Consider the following 19,149-nt stretch of genomic DNA (forward strand, 5'->3'; position numbering starts at 1 on the left):
TCTCTCTCTCTCTCTCTCTCTCTCTCTCTCTCTCTCTCTCTCAGTAATAGACTTGATTTGAAACCGAGTTTTTTTTTTTTTTTTTTTTTTCGACAAGAGATTTAAAACAAGTTAGGAGTGAGAAGCTAGTATAACCTTTTCTTTTGTCTAATATCTCTTCAACACTTGTAAGCAGTGAGAAGAAATTGCTTGTTTTCATGCATGCGCGTTTGCCAGTGTCTTAACATTAATTCCCGATCAGACTTGGTATACGAGCAAGTCATTAAATGTTACCATTTTTCATTTACTAAAGTCACTGCATGCTGCTCAAGTCTTTACAGGATGGCAGAAAATCCTCTAAAGTCTCCAAAATCTGAGAAGGATGGTAAACGAGCACGCTTTGCAAGAAAATATGAAGAAATTTGTAGCATTTAGGGGCAGGGCCGCAGGGTAATGAGGAGTGATGGGTGGGAGTAGGAGTGAGAGAGAGTAAACGTTTTTACTACCATTTACCACTGTATCTATACTGTCCACAGACTTCAAGATCTTACATGATCATACATTTACAACAAAATGAATGAAAAAATCGGTTAATCACATCTTGCAAGCAAAAAAACAGCCAACCAAAAACATTTTAAACAAAGCACTTCATCCTCGAGCCTTAGCTGTTAATGGTAGTATTATATGTGATTTTGACAATGACAGACAAAGGAATGTTCACGACATGACCTTGATTTCCAAATAGTCCTATCCTTCCATAGCTAGCAGCAGCGCTGTTGCTCGTAGCATTGAAGAAAACACTCAAGACCTGTGTCTCCCCACTAGCAATGTAAAAATGTGATGGAGACACTTTTAGAGAAACTCCGAAAGGAGCACTCCATCCAACACTATAACTCTCATTTCCAGCAACGTTGATCACAGTTCTTAGAACAGTTCTGGACTGGTTGAGATTTGCTATTGTTATAGACGGTAAATTTAGGTCTCCGGCATTGATGGTAGAGTTATATACCCAACAGCTATGACCAGTGTAATTCAAAACCACAGGAGCTGATCCATTAATGCCACAAAGAAATGACATATAATTGTCATAACCTACAACACCAGAACATGCATTTAGACATGATAAGGTTAAACAAATAAATTCCTACTTAAAATAAGATTCTTTCTGAGATGATGATGATACTATAACTTATGAGAAGAGATTAACTTACTGGAATCAAAAATCAATCCTGGATTTAGTGCTCCTGTAGCATTTACAAAACCACTGCCCATGTCAAATGGCGTTGCTGGAGACTGGTTTTGATCTGGAAAGGCATAAGCACGCTGAGCCATTATTGGCCCACCAGTCTTGTCATATAGAGAAGCCGATGTTGAAAGGGCAGATGCAATGGCTGAAGGACTGAAATTGGGAAACTTCTGCTTAACCAGTGCAGCAAGACCGGCAACATGAGGAGCAGCCATGCTTGTCCCAGACAGCATTGCAAAGCTCTCACCTGAAAGGTAGTCAATACAAAAGTAAAAAGTTATATACTATTGTTTTATAGGACAAAGGAGAACTTTGTCACTTATGAACCAAACAAAGTTACAGATGATTTCAAATCACTATTAATGTTACCAACTCTCTGTGCTTCAAAGGTCTACCTTGAAATTCTACTGAGTCTGCGCCCACAGAACTCCAAGCAGCCCATATAGAGTTTCCAGGAGCTACCAAATTGGGTTTCATTATGTCTGCAATATCGAAAGAATTGTCTTCTGGATCCGGCCCTCTAGCAGAGTAATACATGACCTTTGGAGAGATATTACTGTAGTTTGCTTTTGTACCACCACAAATGGCTGCAACTGCTCCAAATTTGATAATTTTCCCCGTCGTGATATCTCTCTCCAAGGAACGATTGTAGTATTGGATAAAGGCCTGCCACATATATCAGAAAGCCTTATTAAAAATGCCAAGAGAGAAATGTCAACCCTCTAAATGTATGTCCATGTAGCAACATCCATTTTGCCGATTACACTTTTTAATAGAAAATAATTAAATAAATACATAAACAGAAAACCACACCTTGGAATCCTCCGGGGAAGAAATTATGATGCCAGGCATTTTCATTGGAGTTGGGTTGAGCTGAAAACCAATCATAAAGGAATCCATATAAAAAACAACACCAACTGCACTTAAATTTTGCGCTGTTTGTAAGGCTTGCTGTATTGTGGACATTCCAAGCACAAATCGAATTGAGTAGCTGCAAATCAAGACGTTTCCCTGGACCAGATCCTGATTGAAGTTGCTTGAGTCTTGGCATTCACTTACATACATATCATCTGTAACTGTTGTGTCATTATTCAAAGCATGCATTGCAGAAATCAGTGTGTACACTGTATCATTCTGTGTAGCAGCTGAAACAGAAACAGAAACTTATTAGGTTCACCTTTCATTTTAACTGGTTGCAGTCATAGTTCACAACCTCACATGCAAGTTGCGATGCCATGCATGAAGATTCTAACGATGAAGATAATTCGTAAGGAACAGATAAGTAATGTAATACTTTAGAAGGCAACGAATCTGTCTAAAACGTTAAAGTCTGCCGAAGATTATGGGTACAATTACAGTTTCCATGCATAAAAATGGCTATTTAACAATGAACTGACTTTGTTCAACTCTATGTAAGAAATGGGTAGAATTACAGCTCAAATATTTAAGTAACCTAAAAATGTTCGTTGAAGGATCAATCTGCTAGTGACATATAACTGGAGAAAGGAACCAAGCTTATTCTTTAGAAATCAAGGTTATCTCCAAGTTCAAGTAGGCATACAGAACACGCAGCATTAGGTACCGAACATATCAATATTCGATATAAACATTTATAAATATACACAGACACATATATTGCAGATTCTGCTTCTTATATATATATATATATACGATTTTTCTCAACTGCGGACATCCGCACCAAAGTTTTGGCGCGGATTTCCATTTTTGCACCACTTTTGGATCGAATTTCCTCATCTCCACCGTCTAGTATCTAGATAATATTGTGTAGATCATCTCTGTAAAATTTCAGCCAATTTGGTAATCGTTAAGGCCCTCAAACTCGAAAAACAAATGGACGGACTGAATTCTGTCCGGTTCATGTTTATACCAGAAAAACACAATTTTGAGGGCCTTAACGATCACCAAATTGGTTGAAATTTTGCAAAGATGATCTACACAATATTATCTAGATACTAGATAGTGGAGATGAGGAAATTCGATCGAAAAGTGATGCAAAAATGGAAATCCGCACCAAAACCATTGGTGCGGACGTCCGCAGCCGAGAAAGGCTGTATATATATATATATATATAATTTTTGTTATAAACATGAACAGTTCAAGTTCGATAGAATTATGTTCATCCATTGGTTTAATCGAGTTTGAGTGCCTTAATGATAACCAAATTGGCTGAAATTTTGCAGAGATGATCTATACATTAATATCTAAATACTAGACGGTGGAGATGTGAAAATTCGATTGAAAAGTGAATGTAAAGTGGAAATCCATACCGTAAGAATAAATGCGGACATCCGCACCTGAGAAAATCTGTGTATATACACTACTTACAGTGTTTTTTATATTAATCACTGATTCCGCCTCCTATTTGACTGTGTCTTCTATTTTAATAATTTTATTCTAAAGAACACACTTGATATGGGTACATGTATAGCAAGTTCTGCTCTATGATGCACCAGTATTGTAGCTTTCACCAAGCACCAGCATACAATATAAGCTATCACATTCATTATTTTAGACATCCTAAAAAAAATGGAAAAAAGATGAGCTTTGGTAAAAGAAAAAGAAATCATTTAGAAATCTCAAAACCTTTACATACTAGTGATCAATCATTGATGCATACCACAGAAGATCCAAATATAATGCTCACAAAATTTGATGGACCTTGATTCTTTTTAGGAAAAAAACATAAATATATAGACCTATTTTTATTAAGAATAGTGACCCAGTCTATCAGTTCACAAGAATGAAAGGCTTAGTGTAATGAGTACTGTTGTTAAATGATCCTATAGGCAAAATAAATAAATAAAAGAACATAAATTGAGCAATAAGCAGCAGGGAACAAACTTACGTGCAAGTCCAACTCCAGGAATAGTGACGTTGTTGCCAAGTGTTATAGAGTTGCTGTAGGTTCTGTCATGAGAAGCAGAACCAACAGTGAAGATCCATGGACTGAAGGAAGACATGCTTTTGGGTGATGGTCCAGTATTTCCTGCTGCTTGGACAACAAATATACCAACCTTTACAGCTGATAGTGATGCCATATCTATGGGGTTGAAAAATGTTGCAACTCCGGGAGGACGTCTATTGGGAGTGATTGACAAGCTTATTATGTCAACCCCATCCTGGGCAGCCTGAAATGCAAATACATTATCAAGATCAAATATTCAAGAACTGGCAAATGATACATATAAATAAGATTGTTTTTCGTTTTGGTTAAGAAACCCCACTGAAGATACATCAGCTGTTTGATAGGTTATAGTTTTCAGAAATGCCAAGCATATTGCAGATACCTGGTCTATTGCGGCAACAACATCAGCAGCAAAGCCTCCAAAGCTTTTGTACAATGCCTTGTAAACAGCAATGCTGGAATAAATAGGCATGTGATTAAGACAGTATAACCGAATATGCTCACAATTCAACCATACCAAAAAGGGCCACAGAGTGGAAAGGAAAAAAACGACTGTATGTATCTAATTGTACCAGCAGCATCAAACATAACAGGAATATATAAAGAGACTCAGATCTAGATTAATTACTGTGATCGAGGAGCCATCCCACTTGCATGTCCAAACTGATGCCCAGCAACAACAACTGGAATTCCATGGTTCCCTGCAGCAATGGAAGCAGTGTGCCTGTAAATTCAAAATTAGATCCATCAACTACCTTTTGAAATGGAAGCTAACCAACTTTTACATATCATCTTGTATAGCATTTTCAAGATTTCTTTACTGTCGTTGAAGTGTCATAAAGAAGCTAAACATTGGCTGTCCTGAAAATGTAAATTAAAGGCATGTAAACATTTCAAATATTCCATGTTGTACTGGTTTACTACTTTTTTCTCAGGGAAATCAAGTAAACTTACGTGCCATGGCCATCACCATCAAAAGGAGAAGCATAGTCCTGGGATATATTGAAAACACCCCTGGTTATAGCAGATGCTGCAAAATGGCGGGCCGCTATAAGCTTCCTATTGCATGAACCAGATGGAAAATCTCGAGTAACCTCACATACGCCCGAGAAATGAGCCGGAACTGGATATGGGTGTTTAGAATTATCAGCAAAACTACTGTGTGTTGGATCAATGCCAGTATCAATAAACCCAATCACAACCCCTTCTCCGGCTGATTTAAATCCACCTTCTTGAACCCATGCTCCTTGTGGTAATCCCAAGAACTGAGGTGTATGGGTTGTTGCAGTTCTAACAGAGAAATCCAGGACCACATTTGCAACTTCTCTCCTCCTGGAAAGCTTATTAACCTACAAAATTCTCAAATGTCACCCGATTAGGAACTTCTGTTGAAGTGCATCTTTTCACAAAAAGCCAAATGATGTTCCATTTAACAAGAAGATGTGAATTTGAAATTACACATGTTAATTGACAGCCAAAGTTAGGTATTAACACTTCATATACTTAGAGCACAGTTGGACATATCATAAGAATTATCACCCTATGAAAAAACATGATAGTAGTTGTTTAAACAATAGTGAGATTGTACTGGTGATATACCTGATCCGGGGTAACAAGCACAGCAAATCCATTAATTAAGTAGTGGTAGCTGTACAGCTTCAGATATTTCTCCCCTTTCAATGCCCTTCTCAATAATGAATCATGAACTCGAGCAATGTATGAGCCATACTTAGGATCCGTTCTTGAGATATTTATAGACCTAACAAAAATTCATGTAAAAGCATCATCAATCAAGTTAAAGGTCCTAACAAGCAACCTGAAAATAATTAGAGACAAAAGGGAACAATGAGGAATTCAGGATAAAGAAAAGGGAAAAGAAATAATAATCATTGAATTTTGCACAATAATTAAGACGAAGAATTTATCTTTGAACATGATGAAGGCCGCTATCCTGTAATGGGTAGCAATATGATCAGTATAATTTTCCACACGTTCGAAAGAAACAATATGTACAGACAGCATATTGAAAAACAAACAACAAAGGACCCCATGACTGAGACGCTGAAGCAGGTGAAAAATGTTTCTATTTCCTCGAGAATTCAAGTTCCTATACTACAAACGATGAGAGCAATGTTAAACCTGATCCATCACACAACCCTGTGCAAATACCCAAATCAATTTCTCCCCAATTGAGTACATATTTTCATGTATCTAATCACAAATTGAAAACAAAATTCAACAACTCTAATTAGTACTAGTTCTATTTGGATCACAATTGAAATACCACTACAAGGTGTAAACTAAACAAAGAAAATAAATCCAATCAAATTATTTCAAACTGAAAGTAAAGATTGGAAATTGAAGAGCAGAAGAATACCTTGGTTTGTGAATGCTCAACCGCTCAGTATCTCCATTCAAACCTTGACTGTTCTTTCTAGCTTCAGCCAAGTAATGAGCAATAGGAGCTTGTTTAAGAGTGACAATATACACAGCAGAGATGTTATCAGAATCTTCATCATCCTGACACCAAGAGCTCAAAACCATCCCCAAAATAAGTAACACCACCAAATGCACCCCATGAATTCTTCCCATTTTCAGACCCAAATCCCAAGACCCTCAAATCCACAGAAAACAGAACTTTCCCAGATGAGCAAAAACGCCTCAAAGCTCAAGTCTTTCAACAACCCAAGTGCTCCATTTGCAAAAAGCTAGCTTCTTTACTGCAAGCTAGCTTCTTTACTGCAACATGTGCAGATTGTGAAGAAGAAGAAGAAGAAGAAGAAGAAGAACCACAAAACCAGAGAGACCCTTTTGTTCAGTGTGAGAAATGGTGTGAAGGGTCACAGATAATGAGTGTTCTGAGTGAGAAAGCAGCCTTCTTTTCGGTGCAAAAGAAGAAGTAAAGAACCCTTTTTTTCTTCTTTCTTTTTTTGTTTTGTTTTGGTGTTGGGTGTACAGAGAGAGAGAGAGAGAGTAAAGAAGCAGAGTGAAGGCAGAGGAAGTATTAATAGCTGGAGCACTGAGAATCTGCAACACCCTTTGTTGGGTTCTGTGCATTCGAACGTTTAGTTTATTAAGCAAAAGTGGGAAAAAACAAACAAAGGCTTCAGCTTTGAGAAAATATGGACGTTTTTCTTTTGTTTTGTTCTTATTCTCTCTACTGATATATGGTCGTAGGCTTAGCACATATATCCTTGCACCATTTTTGGACATAGTGACTAGTGACATCTAATATTTCGTCGACAAACTCATCCGTTTTATCTTTTATATGGTGAAAATTGAGGTACACGTTGATATATCAATAGTACGTAAATCAGTATTTTACAGTAGTAGATGGTTTGGTTATGGAAGATTTACCTCAAAGCCAAGCTCACTCAATGTGCTAGGAGTACATCTTTCTTTTATATTTCTAATGTTTTGATTATTACTGATTACAATTTTTATTGAGTAGGATATTAATCATATAATACCGGTGGATATGTGGAAAACTGCAAATAACAGATTCTGAGTTTTCTGGTTGCTAAAAAAGGATCTTCAAGCTTCAGTGTTGAGTGTCTATATACTTTTTGATTTATATAACCTGGAATGATGGTGGTCTTGATGGATCAACCTTCTTTAGTTTGGAACTTTGCATTGGGTTGTCTACTTGTTCCAACGTTCTAATTTTATAAGTTCACCCGTGACACTGTGCACAAATGGGAGAGAGACTCTTCCCTTTGGTTGTGTTGGGTGGGTGGGGCCGTGGGGGTGTTGTGGGACGGTGGTGTATTGAGGACCCTAGGGTGAATGAGTACCATGTGAAACTGAGTGCGACTTCTCTTGGATTCTCTTGCCATCTTCACAATTGTCTTCTTCAGTTCTTCCCCATGATTTCTCTGTCTCACCAACGAGTTGCTTCTTCAGTCATGCCGTTTGGGCTCGAACTATCAAACTCATTCTGATCAGCATTAAGTGATGTCAAGTGATGCATGCTTGTATTGATTCTAAATGCAGTGAGATGTAAAAGATACTTTGAGTTTGAATCTTAGTATAAATTAGACATGTCACATGACACGATCATCTCTCTTAACCTTCTTAATGAAGTTGTATATAATATGTAAATCCTAAAACGAGATGTGATAGCTGTTTTGACCATGATCCTCAGCAGGAGTAGAGAGGTAACTTAGCAGATCCAAAAGTAAAAAGAAAGGGTGTGGGGCGTGTTACCGCGCAGACACGGAATGTAAAATGCGCGGGTACTAGACTTCTAACCAAACAACAGGGCTTCCGGTGCCATCTCGTGGACGAGGGATTACGAGCAATCCTCATATTCGTTTGCAATCAATACTCGGCTGCTGAGCAAAGGAACAATTAGGGCAGTAACAAAACGAGACCAAACGGGCTCTGTAAAGCTAAGGCGAGGTGCGCTTTAACGTCTGGGTTTCGAGTAACTCGAAGGTTTGTAGTTGTTTGTATGAGATGATTTTGTGTTGACTGATCCTCGAACTCTCCTTATATAGAGGCTCGTAATTAACCGATAAGGATGCAATCCCACAACCTAAGTAGGATTATGCTACCAAAGTTACACAAAGATTCGTTTTGCTTGCGAACTAAGCAACTGGATGACGCATGTCCAATTACATAGGTAGACTTCGCCTAGGTCACAGGTGCTGACCTTTCGCTTATCGAAAACTTCTCAGTCTTCGACGCAGACTCAAACACTGAAGACTTTCTTATCTCGCGAGGTGTTACAGTCCACTACCCACCTAGCGGGTCTCTAGAGCTCGCGCTCTAATGGGTTTTATTTTATTTTAAGGCCACATGTACCGACCCAAATGATATCCAAAACTTTAGTAATTTAATCTTGAACCAAAATATCTGCTGAGCTCAAACAATTGTAGTCACGCCAACTTGTTGTAATACTTCTCTCCCAGCTTTAGTAAACACAGTGCGTAATGGAATACATTGTCTTCAAGATCAAAGTTTCTCTATATAATGAGACTCTAGATACAAGAAAATCAGACTCATAACATTTTTAGCGCGTTGAACATGAACACCTCTATCCTCAAGTTATCTCATTCCTAACACTGATGGCCATGGCGGATCCAATCTGAGCTGCGGTACCATCAACATTCGATCAAACTGAGACTACATTTAACAGAGACTTCTGGTGTCCTATACATTTCTATTTGCTTTAAGAGACCATGATGGTCCTAATATAATAGTCGTTGGGAGTTCTTGGTGCCCTCCACCCACTGTGCCAAAAGAACCTGATTCCTACAATCATTAGGATTTATTCTCTTTTTCAGTCTAAATCATGACATTCTCCATGTGACAAAATCAAAAGGAAAAAGAAGCGGTCTACCACTCTACCGTTGCTCATTGATACCATATATATGGGGGGATAAAATTGATTGTGGTCAGAGAACTGTACTACCAGAGAAAGGTGCCATATCTAGCTTTTGCAATCGTCTTTCATTTCATGTATGCACAATCACATTCGGCTGAAAAGTATGGCAGAAACACTTAGAATCTGCTGTAGTTTTTTCGAAAGAGGAATTGCATTAAACACTTGAATCTGCTTTAGTACAAGCCCTCACTTCAACGGAAGTAGGAATAACCAATTTTTATCACATTCTGTCCTTAATGTATTGTTATCCACGTTGTTTTCGTTTTGTTTTGGTTTTCATTAGAAGCCTTTATCAACGAACATTTACAGTTATGCATATTTTCTTCTTTATTTTATTTTCTGTGAGATATGTTAACTGTGTTTCATTTGGTTGTCTCCTTTATGAGAAGGTTCTACCGACGAACACTCATCGGCGAAACCTATTTATATTTCTACGAGAGAGTTGAGTGAACAATGTTTTAAGCCTGATGTGGATACAAACAAAAAGACTTGTTATGAGCCCAAAATAGATAGTCGAGCAGGGGAGGGTTTCAGTTCACATTTGGATTCACCAGACCCACAATGTCACATTGACCCAAGCCCACATTTCCACTGAAGGTGATAGGTATATCTGAATTGATCAGTTTCAGGGCGCCAATTGAATTGAGAGTTCATTTTCATCAGTTGTTATCCAGTATTTGAGTGAGTGAGGATGTCACTGGCAATGGCAGCCATAGCAATAGCTTCACCAAATCCCCTGCATTCATCTCTAACTTTATCAAATGCCAGAGGAAGAAGATCCTTCTGCACAAGAAGAAGAACCCATTCTCTGAAGATTAGTGGGTCCAGTCTTGCTGATGGCTCTGCTCTTTTTCAAGCAGCCCATTACACTGTATAAGTTTCTTTACTTATGCTTTGTTTTCATTCTTGGTTCAATAAAGTTTTGAGTACATGGGAGCTTAACTGTTATTAATAATGATTTTAGGGATGTATAGCACTTTTGAAGAGTTAAAGCAATTATCTTTATTGTGATTTTGAGTAAAGTTTGAAAATTTGCTAGCAATTAGTATATGGAGTAAGAGAAAGCAGGAAACTTTGTGCTTTTTATGCTAAAATGGTGAAGGTTTAGCTGTTTGGTTGTGGAATAGAAGACCAATATGACAGAATTAGGACATTTCTCTTATGAAAACACAGTGTTTATAGCTTCCTAGTCAAATTTGGAGGTACGTCTGTAATTTGGGCTCGAGTAGTTGAACTATAGCTGACTAGTTTACGAAGGAAGAAACATCATGATCAAAATTATGAAAAGGTTGACAATAGTAATCTCTATCTATTTGTGTCTTGCTTTAGTGATATCTGGATGCTTTGTATATGTAGGAACTAATCGAACGAAGATTGATATTTGACTTTCTAGGTGGATACCTACATTAAGAGCGGTATGGTGATTGGGCTGGGATCTGGTATAGCTTCTGGTATGGCCATGCAGTATATAGGACTGCAACTTGGAGCTGGTGCTTTAAAGGATATAGTGGGGATACCAACGTAAGTATGCATTCTTTCATCTCTTTTAGGATTTACAGTCATCCTTTTTCTCTTTTTTGTTCTGCCTATGATTCTTGGGCTCCTTCCGAAGTTTTTAAAAACTCCTCAAGTGGCTATGCAAGACTGATGTCCATGATTCATAATATACACTGAACATGGTGTTTCTTAACAGGTGGAACTAAAGTCAGACTCTGATCCTATGGAGGGTTGTGTGCTTTCTTGTCTTTTCCATCTTATCATAAAGGAGTATTGCATTTCCCTTATGCAGGTCGGTAGCATCTGCAAGTGAGGCAGCGAAGGCAGGAATTCCATTGGGTCACTATGAGGATAGTTCTCAAGTGTGTACATATTCTAAACATCTGAAAGTTTCCTTTTTCATTTAGGTTTTTTTTGTATGATATGCTTTAGAGGGTTATCCTTGTCTTTTAGTCCAGAAAACGGACCACTAATTGCCATGTCTATGCATTTCCGTTTTGATTCCACAAAAGAAAATGGTACACCTGTTTGAACTACTAGGAATTTATCACGACATGAGAACTGAAAATGGTATTATTTGAGATAGGTTGTACAGATATTATTTGAGATTTCTTAATCACTGTGCCTTGCACCACTCTCAGTGTGTTCGATATAAGATTGCCCCCCAGAATCATACCACAGTAGAATATCATTTTTAACTTACTCCTTTGTAGATTGATTTTGCATTTGATGATGCTGATATTATAGAAGAAAGGACACTTATTGCTGTCATTGGGAGAACAAGATCGCAGGGTGAGGAGTCCATAATCCAAGAGAAGGTGATTTAAGATAATCTTGTCTAGGCCTATTTATTCATTTATTGGGATTTCTAAATTCAAGTCATAGCACGGCAAATTTCTCTAGCCATGTAAATTTTTGTCTGAACTTATTATATTTTCACAGTTATTCAACTTGCATAAATTGATATATCAGAGTTATGTTTCTTATGATGAAGCCTGCAATTTTTATTTCTTTTTGCTTGCAGACTATACTAAATGCAGCAAATAAACTTGTCTTCATAGTCAGAGAAAACCAGTATAAATCTGGTATGGATGGTTCTATACCAGTTTTGGTGAACCCTGTAAGCGGCTATGCCCACCATCTGTTTCGCTTAAGATTTAAGAGAATGACTTTCTGAACTGTCAAAGTAATTTGCAGGTCAACTGGATGGAAACTGCTGAAGAGATTGATGACTTGTTTTTAGGTGATGCAGAGGTCTGTTCCTATATTATGAAGTCACTATTTCAGTATTTTGCTTAGACTACCTTAATCAATAATCAATTTCCTTTACATTTTAGCATAAGAAACTAAGCACTTGCTACTAGTTTCTCTCAGAACAGGTGATTTTATCTCCAATTTAAGTTATAAGAATTTTGTAGGGTCTCCTAGGAGGTACAAATGGTGAATATGCAGTGTGCAATACTTTCAAACTGAAAGAAAATTATTCTTCTAGAAAGATGAATATAGTTATGACTAACAAATTGTAGCTCTAATCTCCTAATTGCTAAATAGAGTGGTCCACCCTTCATAACCCAGCTTTCTATTTTACTCAGCTCTCATTCAATAAATCTAGTGTTATGAACCTTTGAAGCATCATAAAAGATGAAGCTCATCATGTGGGTTATGGTGGTTACAAGTTCTGTGATTATGTTCAAGAAGTTGTAGACATACTTTTGGAGTATAAGTCTTGGTCACTAATAGAATAGATACGATCAGATTGTTAGTATTGCTAGTTTTCAATCTTTCATTTAAGAAGCAAACACAATTTCACAATTAGAAATTATTCATGAGACAAAGGAGATAGCTATATAAATTGATGTTGTAGAATCACTCTCATCTTCTCTAATGATATTTCCTTTTAATCCTTCTGAAGCTCTGGAGGAGACCCTCAGTTGGGCTCGCAGGGCCTCATGGTGGTCAGTTCCCTCTAGTCACCAGAGAAGGCCATAACATTATTGATGTCATATTTACATCTCCAATTCTAAGCCTTGGTAGGTCTTTCAGACGTGGTATTTTCTTGTTTTAATATATGTTTCTGCATTTGACAATAAGCTTGGATTTTTTTTTTTTTTTTCTGAATTTCAATTGTAGCCGAAGTATCGATGAGCCTTGATAACATTGATGGAGTCATAGAGCATGGAATCATTTCCAAGTTCCCGTTAAGTTTTTTGATCCCTATCACTTTTGCTTTTACAGAGATAACATGCCTTTTGCTTTATATATAAACAGAACATCATCACTCTTCTTACGTGCAAATGAGTGATGCACTGATGTTTGTAATAGGTTAGATATTAGCTGTTTCATATTTAACTGCTTGATGCTGGAGGTAAGTTTTACATTAAATAGTAATACAGGTTCATCCGTTCATATCATTATCTATAACTTTTGAGTTGTAAAAATAAATAGATGCATTGGTTTAAAAGTTCATCATTCTTGTAATTGAAATTGTAACCATTTCTTGTCCAATAATAATCATCTATCATGATGATCATAATTAGACATTATATTTTATCCATAAGTGCAGTTTATCTGCAGTTGTCGATCCAGAAGTGCATTTAACTGCAACAAATTGAAAAAAGAAAAAGAACAATATGCAACTTACTGAGTTGCACCTTGTGACTACTGACTATTGAGTTCATATGGACATCCAAATTCTTGTTCCATTTTTGTGTTCACAATCAGAGATCCTATATTTACTTGTTAAAAAACAGTGTTATTTCCATGGTAAAATGTTGTTATCTTAAAATGTTAATTAGGTTTTCCCATTACTTGTGTTGAGTTACAGATGCACTGCAGTAATCGCTTCGGAAAATGGGCTGTCTGTTGTTGATAATGTGCCTAAGAATGCAGTAAAGGAACCTTAATAGCAAGAGCTTGCATCACACTTACGGGGTTCTTCGGTATTTTTCTTTCTTTCTTTCATTCTCCACACTTAGCCTCTGTACAGATTTACTGTTATCAAAGGTCCCATGTTTATTATGTGCCATTCTCGTATGGCTTTAGTACATAATATATAAATTGTACCCACTATGTATATAGTAAATGTTTGTTTGGTGATAGGTATGGAACTTGGGTTGGATGAACCTATGTACCAACCTGCATTTTGAGAATGTGATTTGGTTGAGCATATACAAATAGAGGAATCTTCAAGCTGACAAATTCAAGCATATAATATGTTTGTTTTACTTGGCAAAACTTGTTCTATTTGAGTAATAAAGAGTTTGCATTATGAATTCTTGTTTTTCTTTCTTTTCTTTTTTGTGTGGACAACTATGAATTCTTGTTTGTGTTTGAGCTTTTTCAGGCACAATGGAAATGTTATGCTCTTTTAGCTTTGTCACTTTCATAGGCCTTGTTTATTGGGGGAGGTGGTGCGTAGTGTACATTAATAACCTGTGATAATGATTGATAGGGTCAATATATGTATATGCTTATACAGTTGGACTAAAACAAGCAAGGCCAAAATGTTAAAAGAGTCATAGATGTAGGCGAGATGTATCTTGAAAGATAACAGTTAAGTTAGACATCAGTTCCTACATTTTAAGCATTCAATCCAACTCTAAATTATTAGTCTTTTCTATCTGCACACTAAAATATATCAGTTCCTAAATTGCATGTCTTAATATATTGACATCAGCTTCACACTAAAATATATAAGGCACATGTGCAAAGAGCACGCCAAGCTTGACAGTGCAATATTGCCTAGTCTTCCTACTCCTGCGCCAGATTTCGACTAAACTGACTGGGTTAAGTCTGCTCTGGTGTGTCTGCTATCTTGTGTAACATGACCAACTTTGAAGATTGATCAGGTATAAACTTCTTTAACAGTTGGTGAATCTGGGGGTAGATTCATTTACTTGGGTCATTCAGTTATAAACTTCCTACTCCTGCGCCACATTCTTTTGTCATGTTCTGTGACATAGTCAGGTTGGGCCTTTAGACTTTGCAACCAAATCGGACGCCATTGATGAATGAGTTAACTTGTAATTCTGCCTCACAGGTACTATAGAAAAATAGATGGACACACACTGTTTCATGGATTGTGTGGATCATATAATTATGATCGACGGATTAATTAAATCGATTCTTAGTTTGTATGAAGTCACATCTGATCAAGATCTATCATCAGGTTTTATTAATTATCAAGGACATGATTAGTCGTGGTTTAGGATATATGATTTTTTTTTTATTGGATTAGGGTGGTTCGGTGAATGATACAGACATATACAAATGTTTAAGAATATTAGGTAAAGATATCGTCATTATGATTACAATAAGTATCCTCTGTACATCTACGTTTATATTATTATCAAGGATAATTAGATAAATGTTATTAACTACTAAAGCTAGAAGTCTAATTTCCGGTATAATATTTAGTCATCAAATCTAATTTCCGGTGCATATATTTCCTCCTCCTTGAGATAACAGAGGTCTGAATTGACAACCTCTGGAGATGAACGTCTAATGCATGCATCTCTTATAATTTTGATGTGGAACTTTGATGTGGAACTTTGAATTTTGATACCCCTTTGTACTTTGATGTGGAACTTTGAATTTTGATACCCCTTTGTAGTAGCAGCTTCTTCTGAAACTCTTTGCATTTAGTCTAGCACCACTAATTGTTCTGTTTCTGTTCTCTTACCACCAACTCGGACAAGAAATTAGTTGGTCAACATCAAAGATGGAAGTCAACTTTAGCATGCCAAGGATGGCATCTGCTACTGTTACCAATCAGACTTCAATTTTTTTTTTATACTTTGAAACTAGAAAGCCGATTCAGGTGTATTAGTTTAGTAGCTAATGCTGTTCTGTAGATCTATACTAATTATCTGAGGATAAAAGAAATAGTTTGTCTTAGTTCTCACAAGTTAGGAAAGTAGCTTTGGCAATTGTAGCAGAACATGGAGAAATGTGGAAGTAGCTTTTTCACTCCTAACTTTCCAAGTTATAACAGCACATGTTTCATGTTTTACTTATTCTTATCAAGTTCTGCAGAAAGGTTGCACAAAATGACTGATGCCTAAGTAAAAGATAAAGATGCAAGTCATGTAACAGAAATGTGTCTGAAATTCAATTTTTATTTTCTCTTGTAAATTTCCACAGCACAAAAATAAAAATTACAAAAAGAGGGCTATCTAATTTGGTTAAGAACTTATGATATTGCAATTTCACCATCCAGGGAACTTCACAACAGTCCCTGATCATGCCTAGTGACAAGTAAGACGAACTGGAAGTCCTTTTTCTGGGGTAGGCATCATATCACCTGTGATCTTCTCCTTAGGAAACACCACTTCCCACTTGAACCTCTTGACCACATTGTGAACAAAAGTGAGTATCGCAAGCCTAGCATACTCTTTACCTGGGCACATTCTTGGTCCTCCTCCAAATGGAACAAATGTGAATGGTGGGAATGCACTCAAGTCATCGTATCTTGAGGGGTCAAACTTTTCTGGGTTGGGGAAGTATTCTGGGTTCATGTTTGTTGTGCTAACAGTCCAATACACCTGCAACAACAAAAAAGACTTGTTTAGCTACTTGGTTTTAACCAAAGAAGCTTGTATTAAGTCGCAAATAAAGATGAGGATGAACAAGGTTTATACCTTCCAGCCCTTGGGAATGGTGTAACCGGCATACTCAAAATCTGTCAAAGCCTCTCTGAATGTTCCCTGAAGTGGTGGAGTGAATCTCATAACCTCATATATGACATTCCATGAGTACTTCATCTTGTTCAAGTCTTCCCATTCCAAAAGTTGTCCTGGCTTCTTTGACTCTGCAATGTCCATTTGTTCTGTTTTCATAATGACAACACAAAACCCCAATAAGTATATCATTACAAAAAAATATATCAATTTGATGAATTGGGTCATGAAGTTGTGAAGGGAATTACCTGCTAGGACCTTGGCATAGATGTCAGGCCTTTCTCCCACATATTTCATGAAGAAAGTCATAGCTGTAGCCACAGTACTGTACCCAGCAGTCAACAAACCCATCATCTTATCTGCAATCTCAGCCTCAGGCATGTGTTGCCCAGATGGATCACTTGCCACAATCATATGTGTCAGAATATCCATCATAGGTGCTCCTGATGCCATTGCAGCCTTCTTCTCCTGGATCACAGTCTTCAACTCCTTCCTGATTGCATCAGCTGCTTTTGTTGCCCTGTGGAAAATGGTTCCGGGGAAGTTCACAATAAGTGAGTGCATCCCCACAGTCACATCATCAAAGTTCTCCACCAGCCTAGCAATCCTCTCCGGCTCATCAATCCCCAAGAAGAATCTGCAGGCAAGACTAAGAGTCAAAGTCTTGGCCAAAGGGTAGGCCAAGACCTGGTTCTTGCCTTCCCAGTACACCTTCATCTGTTCTTGGGTGATTGAGTCCATCTTCCCCAAGTACCTCATCAATGCTTCTGGCTTAAGGAACCCCGGTGACTTTAGTACTTTCGACTCTTCATCGCGAGCAATCTGTTTCGGAGCAGCAGCAGGAGTAGCAGCCTTGTACGACCTGAACATCTTCTGCATAGAGTGTGGACGGAATGCTGTGAAGTACTTCTGCTCATTGCTGAAGAGAAACTTGTGGCCATTAGGTCCACAAATGACAGCAGTTTTCTCCCCGAGAATCTTTGTCTTGAAGATGTCAGGGGAGTACCTCTTCATCCTCTTGAACACAAAGTTTTCAGGCTTTCCAAAAAGAAACTCGAGAGTTTCTCCCACGATAGGCCACCCCATGCTGCCTGGTGGGAGGTTCTTGCCATCTTCGGATTTGAATGCGAAGAGAGCAAAGGCGAGAAAAGCAGCACCCAAAGAGAGAACAAGGTAAAGGGTCTCCATGGCTGGAGTTGAGAGCTTAGTTGATTGTTAGCTGAGACTGGATCGAGTGATCGAGGAAGCAGTGATGTTTGTGGAGCTTTAGGAGGTTTATATATAAAGGCCAAAAGTCGTCAATGTTGAATATTCTTCTGCCTGAATTATTTTACTTTGTTTGGGTCTGCATTCTGCCATGTTGAATATTAAGGAGATGGACAACATGGACCCGTTTAGTATTTTCCTACAAACTTAAACATCATGGCGTTACATAAACTTAAACTCATTTTACAGATAAACCTACCTCCTTAATTATATATAGTCATTAGCCAGCTACGGTAGTCCACAATAGTGAGGTTTCTAAGTTATACGTATAAGAAATGAACATATATACAGTGAGAAAACAATATACGCACAAAAATGTGTATATATATACGAGAAAGAGTATATATGTCGATGTTTACAAACACAAGATTACAAGCACCAGCTCCATGAATACAAAAGAGATTAAGAGATACCAAGGCCTGGCATGGAGTTGCAATCTTGTTGATTCCAATTTTCAGAGAGTTGTTTAACTTATGTAAGCCAACAAATGATGCCTTGCTCCATGCAATGTATAGATGCCAAGGGTCGGCTTGAATCTGTTCATCTTATTGATACTCGTTACTGTCCTCACCAACCAAATAACGTCGTCATGGAAGTGGTCTGTGAACTAGTTCTCCAAAAAGTCTGTAATATTTGGTGCCAAACTTGCTAATTAACGACATTTCTGTGCTTGTTAAAATTAATTTGATCATGAAGTTCGAACATGAAACTCTCACGCTGATGAAAATAGAAGAGCGAAAGCACGAGCTGCAAGATTTTACTTGCTCTCTGATCACTGACTGCGAGAACTCATGGAGTTGTTGTTGGTCATGGTCAATTAGGGTGGGTCGTTCAATTATTTAACTTCTGTTTGTCGATGACCTCAACACATTCCTTCGTCATTATTCTATGACTTGGTCCTTCTAAATTTAAAGTGTAGACCAATATATAGAGTTGCCTATATTTATATATATATATTTATATATATATACTGATTTTCTCAGCTGCGGACGTCCGCACCAAAAAATTGGTACGGATTTTCATTTTTGCACCACTTTCCGATAGAATTTCCTCATCTCCACAGTCTAATATTTAGATAATATTGTGTAGATCATCTCTGTAAAATTTCAGCCAACTTGGTGATCGTTAAGGCCCTCAAAGTCGAAAAACAAATGGACAGACTGAATTC

The 19,149-nt window shown here is 37.5% G+C and overlaps 3 protein-coding genes across 3 annotated transcripts; 1 reads left to right on the forward strand and 2 right to left on the reverse strand.

Moving 5' to 3' along the window:
- Nucleotides 1-464: 464 nt before the first annotated feature.
- Nucleotides 465-11,001, reverse strand: LOC101291223 (subtilisin-like protease-like). Its single transcript, XM_004295410.1, has 12 exons — nt 10,946-11,001; nt 10,833-10,863; nt 6,529-6,725; nt 5,751-5,910; nt 5,106-5,500; nt 4,780-4,875; nt 4,534-4,606; nt 4,092-4,374; nt 2,039-2,370; nt 1,621-1,891; nt 1,191-1,472; nt 465-1,071 (listed from the first exon to the last, which is right to left on the reverse strand). Exons 1-12 carry the CDS (start codon nt 10,999-11,001, stop codon nt 641-643), a joined length of 2,607 nt encoding a protein of 868 aa, XP_004295458.1. The 3' UTR covers nt 465-640.
- LOC101291510 (probable ribose-5-phosphate isomerase-like) lies at nt 11,000-13,940 on the forward strand. Its single transcript, XM_004295411.1, has 6 exons — nt 11,000-11,061; nt 11,330-11,399; nt 11,751-11,855; nt 12,062-12,157; nt 12,235-12,291; nt 13,833-13,940. Exons 1-6 carry the CDS (start codon nt 11,000-11,002, stop codon nt 13,938-13,940), a joined length of 498 nt encoding a protein of 165 aa, XP_004295459.1.
- Nucleotides 13,941-16,121: 2,181 nt separating this feature from the next.
- LOC101292094 (cytochrome P450 716B2-like) lies at nt 16,122-17,968 on the reverse strand. Its single transcript, XM_004293636.1, has 3 exons — nt 16,964-17,968; nt 16,677-16,864; nt 16,122-16,580 (listed from the first exon to the last, which is right to left on the reverse strand). The coding sequence occupies exons 1-3, from the start codon at nt 17,901-17,903 to the stop codon at nt 16,284-16,286; spliced, it is 1,425 nt and encodes a 474-aa protein (XP_004293684.1). The 5' UTR covers nt 17,904-17,968; the 3' UTR covers nt 16,122-16,283.
- Between the last annotated feature and the right edge of the window lie 1,181 nt (nt 17,969-19,149).

The sequence above is a fragment of the Fragaria vesca genome, linkage group LG3 (genome assembly GCF_000184155.1).
Source record: "Fragaria vesca subsp. vesca linkage group LG3, FraVesHawaii_1.0, whole genome shotgun sequence".
Taxonomy (NCBI): domain Eukaryota; kingdom Viridiplantae; phylum Streptophyta; class Magnoliopsida; order Rosales; family Rosaceae; genus Fragaria; species Fragaria vesca.